At 35.8% G+C, this 10,976-nt stretch overlaps 1 protein-coding gene across 1 annotated transcript in view; it reads left to right on the top strand.

The window, feature by feature from the left end:
* The window catches only part of LOC105626681 (DEP domain-containing protein 5), a 71,705-nt gene that overhangs the window by 39,384 nt on the left and 21,345 nt on the right, over positions 1-10,976 (top strand). Inside the window, exon 15 of the mRNA XM_012207976.1 lies at positions 9,626-9,721. Coding sequence (XP_012063366.1) covers positions 9,626-9,721 — 96 coding nt within the window. The remainder of the gene's footprint in view (positions 1-9,625; positions 9,722-10,976) is intronic.

The following is a 10,976-nucleotide window of genomic DNA, read 5'->3' as shown; positions in this document are numbered from 1 at the left end:
TATATATATATATATATATATATATATATATATATATATACATACATAAATTTTCGTATAACAATAACATTTTAATTAGATGTCTAAGTCTAATTTGATTCTAAGAACTCTACGTTATTTCTTCGCGTAAACTATTAGTTTGTGGACTACTATTTCGTAAGTACAGATTGCACAGCTTTTATATGATGCAAATATTGTCACGATGTGACAGCTCTAGAGCGCCATATTGGACTAAGAAATGATAAAGATTTTAATTTTGAAACTTTTTGATGTTCTTGGAATAAACTCTACTTCACAGATACGTATTAATGCGTATATTTTAATCCTGGAAAAAGATTTTCGAATCTGTAAAAGAGGAAAAAATTGTTATACAAAAATTATATGGTTTAGTTAGTAATACAGGCAGCTTTAGGATCCCCTTAAGGACTTCATTTTAAATGAAGTTTTTTTTACAAAATTTCGTCGAAATCGAGGTTTTCGGAAGTACATTCATATTTTCGAATTTATAAGATTCAGAGAAAAAAATTATATAATTAAAGTTGCACAATATGAAAAAGGTTATCATATAGCAACAATAATGTTTGTCTAGGTAGACGCGCTTCGGAGATTTCAACTTAATTTTTAAAATGGAATTATATGAGATGATTTTTTTTATTACGTTACGTCCAAGTTCTGCATAGAGCTGAGAGAGGGAACGTAGCAAGAACCGAATTTCTAATCGATTTGATCGCGTCCAAATTCCGAATCATAAAGAAGGAAGGAGCGACGCAAACTGGGAGGCATTTCGCTTCGTTCGCTCCTGGAGCTCTCGAGGAACCAAGGGTGGGGAAAATGAAGTGGAAACTTCTCTCATAGTCAACGCCGCTGAGCGGACTCACGAATCAAACGCACTAATTTAAAGAGTGCAAACTGGGTCAGTGTGCCACGAAGGCGCACTTTAACGCCAGACATGTCGGTGCGTTCGTGTATTCTGCCTTTTCACTTAATCCATGTGACCGGGGAGAGAACCAAGTGCAATCACGGGAGGACTAGGGGTGAATATAAGGAAAGTTAACCGAATAAACAAGGCAGAATTTTACAATAATAATAATATGATTAAAAAAAGAAAATGGAGGTTAATACATTTTTCTTTAAGATAAAGTTAGATCATAATTATACACAATACAACTTTCTTGGTTCGTTATGTTTAACATATGCTTGTACGCATGTATGTGCGTGAGTGTGTAACGCAGGCGTTACATCGAGTGCGGAAGATTTGGAAAGGGAGTGTTCAGTCTTAATTGAGATGAAATTAGAAAGATGACGCTCCTGTTTTAATTCAGTCATTAATTAATGTGACTGAGAAGAAGTCGCTCATTTATATCAAATAAGATCTTGAGCGCGTGGATGGTTGATCGCAGCGTGATGATCGCGAGTCTGTATTCGAGGCTACAAGGAGATGATCCACTATTTTGTTGTAAGAAATAAACGTGCCATATTGTATTAAGCGCAAAGTTATTTTAAACATATCACAATCCGAACAAAACGTAGGCCCAAGTCAGAGCAAGATGACAAGACAACCTCCAGGACTTTATGAGAAAATTTTGAAATAGCGATCACAGCCCAAACAGCTTTTGGTCCTTCGAGGACCGGATTTCGGCTTTGGATCTCACACGAGATTAGGAAGTGCTACAAGAACTTTCGCGATATTACATGGTGATTGAGTGCAAATCGGGATATGAACAAATCTGATGTTTTAACTATTGAACTTTTCGGATATATCTCAATTTCGAGAAGCCTCGAAATCGGATACAATAACGTACAAAAGAGTGAAAGAGACAAAGATACAAGAATCACGAAATAACACGAACAGTAATGATTATACATGAAGATTATTTTCTTTTAGGTGCTATCTATGTGTAAGATACGTGTGTTTGCGTACATATATGTATATAACAAGAAGGCATTTTCGATATTCGATAATTGAAGGAGGTTCTATTCAATACCAACGTTCATAATTTTGATATTTATCTTATCCTATGGTAATCTTTGGTCTGTGTCAATATCCTATAAAATAGCAGTATCAATGAAATCTCGTACAAACACGCGGTCAGGTTAAGATTTAGAACATTCATTTCACACGATTTAGAACATTCTTATCTAGATGGATATAATCGAGAGATTATATCGCAAGATATAGCAAACTCGTTTACTAAAATTCGAGCCTTTCTTTGAGTGGTTTGATGACGTACAGTCACAAATTGAGAACGTAATACTAGAGGAAGATGAGATAACAGTGGCTAAACAAGAACGTGAGCAATTCGAGGCATTATATTTCTAATTGATCACACGAGCACGGATTATCGTGTAAGAAACAGGACGAGCTCGAGAAAGTCAAGTTACAATACAAGAGGTTACAAATGTCCGTAATGAATCGCAGGTGGGAATAAAATTGCCAGTTATTAGACTGCCAGAATTTGATGATTCTCCTGAACGTTGGATAAAATTTAGAGATAAGTTTCAATCGATGATTGATGATAATCGTATCTTAACAAAAATCCAAAAATTTTATTACTTGGAATCTGCTAATACCGGGGAATTATGCACGAATTATCGAAGCTTTCAAAGGCAAATTATTCATTATATGAACAACTTTGAAAGAGCGTTTTGAAGATCAGAAGGCATTGTCGCACTATCATGTACGAGGTTTATTCGAACTTTCTGTAATGAATGATAAAATTCTGATGGGCGAAGAATTCGCACATCATTGCGTCAATTGATTAACCAAGTAAAATTATCTTTTAGCGTTGAAGAATCTAGGTGAAGGTGTTGATTATGGGGATAATCTGATGGAGTATTTACTCTCCCCGAAACTAGATGCATATTCCAAACGAGAATACGAGAAGAAAGTATTGCAACTATCGGAAAAACCGAAATTTAAGGAGATTATAGAATTTTTGAATGCACATTACAAATATCTCGAGCACAATAATATCAACAAGCAAAATGTCATGAATAAGGACATGCTAGCATCTATGAAGACATTAAAATTTCGAACGAACAAGTTGGCATACGTTGCACAAAAAACGAGTCTGAGCTGCAAAAACAACATCTATCATTGTGAAGAATTTCTCAAGCTTCCAACGCAATCAAAAATTAATGAAGTTCAAAGGCATTAGTTATGCTTTAATTGTTTGAGACCTAATCATCAAAATAAGGACTGTACATCAGGTTATTGCAAGAAATGTACGAAGAAGCATAACACATTACTACACCGTAAAGAATCTTCGTAAGTGTCAGTGAAGACTAACACAACTATGGACACAAATCTAATCAGCAAGGAAGATGCTAAACGAAACGTTTCGTAATTACACATTACGGACGGAGATGCCAGTAATATTAGCGGAGATAGTCAGTGTGGGAAGAATCACAGGGTAATTTATGAGATTGCAGAGCTTTATTGGATGGAAGATCTTAATCACACTTTGTAACGCAGAATTTATGCGATCAATTGAATCTGGATGTCTCAATCAATCAACCTCTACCAGGGCTTGGTAATCAGCAAACTTGAATAACAAGATTGAGCTCAGATTCAAATATAATGTTTACGGCGCGAAGATAATTTGCTTAGTGATTAGAAATATCATAGGTCACATGCCAAATATATCAATTGATTTATCCAGCCTGAAGATGCCTAAGAATCTTACTCTAGCAGACCTTCAGTTCCATCAGTCAAGGCAGATCGACTTGCTCATAGATGCTGAATATTGTTGGAATATCCTTTGTGTGGATCAGATGACCACAGGGCCATCACTCCCTATCATGCAAAAAATGAAGCTTGGATGGGGTGAATGAACTTTTAATTCTCTCTTCAAAGAGAAGTTAACCCAAGAAATATTGCAATGCAGTAACAAACAACAGCATCCAACAGCTGCATGATCAAGTTGTAAGATTTTGGGAGCTAGAGAAATGCTAGTAAGGATTAAATGAGAAAATTCAAGATGTGAAGATTTCTGTGTTATTATGATTCGTAATGAATCAGGCAGATTTATAGTGATTCCTTTTCGAGAAAATCTTCTAGCTTTTGGCAAATTGAGAGAGAAAGCTCAATGAAGATTACTAGCCTTAGAGAAAAGATAACATTCTGATCCATCTTTATTGGATGAATATAGAAAATTCATATGTAAATACGAAACATCAGAACATATGTCAAGAATTCCTCGGACAGTATCCACAGGGATTGAAGCTGCTATCTTCCGCATCATGCAGTCAGGAAGGAGAGTAGCACTACAACTAGATAGCTCAGGATAGTGTTTAACGGCTCTGCTAAAACTACATTTGGTCTGTCGATCAACGATGTGTAATAAACGTCAGAGAAGATTATCTTTTTTCGATTCTGTTGAGATTTTGCAAAATTGTAATATTTGCTGACATTAAGCAAATGTATCGCCCAATACTTATTAAAGAGGATCAACGCGAATTTCAACGAATTTTCTGGAAATATGAGGACTCTACAGAAATCGAGAAGAATCAGCTCAATACAATTACTTATGGAATGATATTAGCTCCCTATTTAGCTATTAGATGTCTACAACAAATAGCAAGGAACGTTGATTGTCCAACCAATATCATATTGCATGCAAGCAATGTAATATTGCATGATTTTTATATGGATGACTTTCTATTTGGACCAGAATCAGTTCAAGAGACTCAAGAACTGAAACAGATTGTGTTCAAGTTATTAAGTGATTATGAACTTAGAAACTGGGCGAGCAATCAGGAAGATATCGTGCATTCCAACACAGATGAGTCATGTCAACTTCCTCTGAGTGATATAAAGGATACAAAGACCTTAAGACTATTATGGAATCCAGAGAAGGAGAAACCTCTCCTAGATTTTGTACTAAATATTACCATATCAGACAAGATTACAAAACGAATGATCTTGTCTACAATCGCATGCATTTTTGATCCATTTGGATTGATCGTTCTCATCATTCTGACAGCAAATTAATATTTCAGCGATTGTCGCAATTAAAGATAAGATGGGACGAACCGTTGCCGCAAGCATTACGCACCACATGGAAATATCTGTTTAGATTGTTAGGGTGTTTTTGTATTTTTATGGCTTCTCTAGAGACAAAAACACCCTAACACTCTAAATAGAGATAATAGCTATAACATAAATAAAATATGGAAAACTAGAAATTTTCCCGGTTATAAGACCGATTTCGCCCATCTCCTCCCTCCCCTTCATCCACAATTCTCTTCTTTCCACTTCAACAAATAACATAATATAAAAAGGAACGACCCGGAGGAATAGTTCAGTATCAGGTTGCTCCTCGTTCTGATGAAGTGAACTGCAAAGTTCATAAAACGTTGACATTCCAAGAATGGATACGGAGGAAATCCGCGAAATCGCATAATCTTTATATAGAAAGCACTCATAGAAGCCTCAAGAATATTAAGGAATATCAATATTTTTGGTGCGACTCGACGATTGTTCTATGTTATATTTCTGCGGAACTAGGTAGATGGACGACATTCGTCGCAAATCGAACTGCGGATTAAGAGATAATCAATAAGAATTGGCGCCATATACCAACAAACGAAAATCCAACAGACTTAGCTTCCCGTGGAGTCAACGTTATGGAATTACAGATTTCGACTCTGTGGTGAAATGTACCACATTGGCTGTAGAAGGATATTTATTCGTAGCTTAAGCTAACCAATTCATTATACCTGATATACCTGATATATCGAAGAAGAAATGGAAACTAGTTATTGGTTTAGTACTTACTAACATCTCTGAGAAATTTGGACAACGTTTTTCATCATTTACACATATATGCAAAGTACTCGTATAAGTACTACGTTTCAGTGGAAATAGTCGTAAGCCGCAATCTATATGTGAACACGGAACTTTATCAGTGAAGGAGCTCCAGACGAGTGAATATTGAAAAATTAGCCCAAGACAATCAAGACTTTAGCTTGGAAATATTTAGTCTTCAAGAAAATCATAACATGCCAAGGAAGAGCCCCCTGATAAACTTGCAACCATTTTTAGATGAAATGGGTTGTCTCAGGGTGGGCAGTAGAATTCGCAATGACTCAATTTGCTGTTTGAACAACGGCATTTGTTGATTGTATCTTATAGAAACATCGCATAACGAATAGTTGAACGAGAACACCTTCGTTGCTACACGCTCTCAGTATAAGCACCTTTGAGAACTAGATTTGGATTACATCCGGAAAGAGCTTCATCAAGAAAATATTGCACAGATGTGTGAAATGTTCCGTGCCAATCCAGTGTCTTCGTCCTACAGGATGGATGACGTCGCTAAGGCTAGGATTACTTTTTTTCAGATGTCGGACTATGCTGGTCCGTTTTACATCCGCGACAGGATTCGCAGCAAAACAATTACAAAATTTTACCTTTGCGTTTTTGTATGCTTTTCTATGAAAGCAGTGCATTTCGAATTGGCTATGAGTACCCAGGCTTTTCTGAACTTTTTGAAACGGTTCATCGCGCGAAGAGAGTAATGCCAAGTTATTTACAGCTTGACAATGGAATCAATTTCATTGGTGCTGCAAATGAGCTAACCGAATTAAGCGCTATACTCAGAAGTATATACAGCGCTATATACAGAAGTAAATCACACAACTACTAAGTACGAGATTTCTTAGATCAGGATCAAATTACATGGCATAATATTCCATCCTATGCTCCATTTCAGTGAATTGTGAGAAAGTGCTGTGTGGTCTGCGAAATATCTGAGATGCATTTTTGCTGATGTACCATTAACATATGAAGAGCTATACACAATGTTAATACAGATTGAATTCGCTATATTAAATTTCTGACCGCTATTTCCTCTGTCTTCTGATCCTAATGATCTTTCTTACACTTGTTCATTTCCTTATTGGAGATTCTTTAATGATTTTGCCATAACAAAATTTTCAGGATTCAATTGCAATCGATTTAATATATATGAAAGGTTTTAACAAGTGATTCAACATTTTTTCTGGATGGACGATGGAATGTTGAATATTTACATCAGCTATCCGATATAAATAACCAGTCCAACCAGACAATTCAATTGAACCTGGAATGGTCTTACGAAAAGATAAAATAGCTCCTATACAATGACGGTTAAGACGTATTGAAGCAGAAGACAACGCAGATGCGAGAGAGAACATTTACGATCATGGGAGATTCAGCGTTTCGTAAAAAATAAGATATACAATACGGTCATGCGAAAAGAGGAAAAGGAGAGGGAAGAGCGTAAGGATGGCGCTCCTGTTAGTTCGTTTAGTTTAGTCGTTGTGACTGAGAAAAGATCACTCATGTATATCGATTAAGTAAAGTAAGATCCTGAGCGCTTGCGTGGTCGCAGCGTGATCGCGAGTCTGTATTCTAGGCTACAAGGAGACAGTCATGTCCGATATTCTGTTGTAAGAAATAAACGTATATTGTATCAAAGTTATTTTAAACATATCATATTCCGAACAAAACCATTCCGAACAAAACGTAGTGCCGAGCCAAAGTAAGGTGACAAGGCAACCTCCAGGACTTTATGAGAAAATTCTGAGATACGCTACAGTATGTTCAAACAAGGAGAGAATTAAATTTGAGGGAATTTATATGGTTGGAAGGAAAATGGATTGGTGGGAATGAGAGTTGCATGGAGATCGAAAAGAGACAGATGAATCCTTCGATGCGGATTATCACCCAATCGTTGGAAGAAGGACATGTTCCGATAACTGATTGGCGTTACGAAAAAGGAGGGAAAAAGCAGAATCCATCAATTTGGATGAGAGGAATTAAAGAGATGGAGACGGGAGATTCCTCCAATCGGGGATGGTGGTACTGGATGAAACAGAGGAGAGACTGGATGGGAAGAGGTCATTGAAAAAATCTGGAGACGGGTTAGAGATAGGCGAGTAAGAAATTTCTAGATACGGTGATTGAGTCGAGGCCGGCGCGGTGGTTGAACTAGCGAAGATTTTCTATGTTCTTGGGAGTTTTCGACGGTGATAGAGTGAACATAGTCGGCGCGTATTATTAATTCCCGCGAGGCGACGAGGGGTGAAAGTACTGCGAGGATGTATTAAAAATTTATTTGTTTTTAAAAAGGGGAAGAGGGCTTGCGGGGATACTGTAAGATCAAAGACTTACTACTTAGTGATAGTGATGTGTGGGATGCCAGAGACTGTCAAATGTGGGGGTGCTGCCGTTTATTTCGTGGATTCGCTCGATCCGTGCCGTTGAACTTACATTGAACGGGTTACTGTTTGCATTGATTCTAATCACTAGGGAAAAGATCTTCGAGAATCGGATGAAGCCTTTTTCAAAGGTCCCGACACAACTTTCGCCTCTGGGAATTCTTCTCGAGGGAACCGCGGTTTTTATGCTAATCTCTTCCCTCGGGTTCGGATTGGTGGAATAAGTTTTGTTAACTAGTAATAGGATTTTTTTTCGCTCCAGATTGATCGAGATTCGAGATACGTTCTGGGAAAGAAGAGAATGTTGAGTGGACTCTGTAGAGTATAAGCAAGTATCATCTTAAACTTTATGGCGCTTTTCACTAAAATTATATACGAGGAGTATGTTAAGAAAGCGCATGTGCAATCGGCACTGATCCACCAAATGATCCGTCCCCAGAAGTGACACGTCACGATTTTACGATAGCGGACTCGTGAGAATCATCCGCAATAGTACTGAGGAGGATCTCAAAACTATTAATTTTTTTGTATCTCTAACTAAATATTCTAATATTATACATAATTAGAGAAATTATATTACGTAAAAAAAATTATATAGTCCCAGTTTAAAAAACATTGATCTTAAAATCTCCGAAGCGCTTCCATCTACAAACAAAAATTATTATCGTTATGATAGTCCTCTTTGTCGTGCATTTTATTACACAAATTTTCCTCTGAATTTTATAGATTCGAAGATATTTAAGATGGTAACAGTTATCGAGACACTTTGCATATGTAGGAAAATAATATAAAAATTATATTTTCTGAAATATCTCCTCTATATTTATACATTTGAATGTTGCATGCTCATATTTTATTGATTTGCGCAGACTTATTTTAATGCTTTTGTTAATTATTTATATCTTATTAATTACGCAGTTTTTGTGAGCATATTTATTGTAGCATAAGTATTAATTCTTATTAGCGAAATAATAGTTTCTGACAAAACTTAATTTAATTATGTGTAGATAAAATATTGCTGTACAACATGCTGAAGAGAAAAAACACTAGAATATCCCATTACTTAGAAATTACTAAAAGAAATGCACGGCTTTTTACAAAACTTGTTTTGACACTTTACGTTAGCACCGGCCTAACATGTACAATAGCAACATTCTCAGCAGTATTAATTTATTACTTAATGATATAATACTTATACTCTTATACCTATACTATATATACGATCGTTCCGAAATACATATCAAAGTATTTATTATACATACACGTTGATAACAGATTAAAATAATGATTACGAAGTCACAATTGGTCTCTGTTTACAAATAAATTTACAAATGCAGTGTTACGTATAGGTATGCGATAAGTAGAGACTTGTAGCCGGAATGTTTGTATGGGGAGGGGTTTTCAGCATGATATGTTTCAGAGCCCCACAGCTCTAGGTGGTGTCCCTCCAAGAGATCCTGCCTCTCATTTGACCAGACGCAGGCACAGCACGAGCCTGATATTCCTCACTAACCAGGTACATCCTTCCCTCCTATAGCCTCGATACACCGAGTCCAATTGTTGAGATTCTCGTTCATACGAGCTTCTGACTAGTTAATAACGCGCGAGATATAATAAGAGAAAATTTCTTGGAGAGCTCTCCTTTAATTATCTATAATCTTGTATATTCAGTATATCATTCTTGATATAGAATATTACGGATGAACTAAAGTTGCAGCAGAAAAAATAATTTTGCAGAACAGTAAAAAGAAGAGATCATTCAGAACAAATTATTACGAAAAATTAATATATAACATTTTGTCATCTTTTTTGGAAACTTATAATTGAAAAATTTCTTTTTACTTGGATGTGAAATGATTTCAGCTGGTGCAATTTTATCTTATTTCTTAAGGCTAGATGTACACGAATTTCTCGATAGAATCGCTTCTTTGATACGTGTTACCTGGAATGATCAGGCCAGCTTACACAAGACAATATAATCTCACGATAATCGTGCTTGATATATTTTTGCATTGAATGTGCATCTATGATTTTTAGCGAGCTTATCCGTTATGCGTCAGATGTCACGATGTATTTGATTTACACTTTTCCTCGTTTTATATACAGCGTCTTATTTTAATTTATCCAGTCGGTTTTCTCAAAATCCTTAAGTTTAAGATGAAAATGTTTCAAACAAAAAGTTTTATGGCTTCAAGGGAGAAAGAAGTTGGTGATCTTAGTTGACTAGAAGATATTCTTAAATCAAGATCTTGAAGATACAAGAATACGTAGTAAAAAATGGGGGATTTCATTAAAAAAATTTTAAATAACCTTGAGAAAAATCTTATCAAGGTTAACTAATAGCGTTTTTTAGTGGCAGAACTGGTGCGCATTCAATGCACATTAAAACTGTTGTACACTAATCTAATCTGAATAAAAGTAAGATATGTCACTTAATAAAATATCCAATGTATATTTTATCAAATAGCACAATAAAATTTATTGAAGATTTTGCAGTTTAATTCGTTTATATATTTTTATTAAACGTACATCTTTACGTTGATTTGTGTACAATGACTTTAAAGTGCACTGAATGCACTTTGTCAATGAAAAATACTATAAGAGGTTACCAATTTCTTTCCTCCTTGATGCCATATAATTTGCATGAAACATTTTCGTCTTAAACTTAAGCATTTTGAGAAAACCGGCTAAATTAAACTAGGTAAATTAAAAAGGACATCCTGTACGTATATATGCGCACGCACACAACACACACACACACACACATACCT

The sequence above is a fragment of the Atta cephalotes genome, assembly GCF_000143395.1.
Source record: "Atta cephalotes unplaced genomic scaffold scaffold00006, whole genome shotgun sequence".
In the NCBI taxonomy this organism is placed as follows: domain Eukaryota; kingdom Metazoa; phylum Arthropoda; class Insecta; order Hymenoptera; family Formicidae; genus Atta; species Atta cephalotes.
This window is presented reverse-complemented; position numbering and strand designations above follow the sequence as displayed.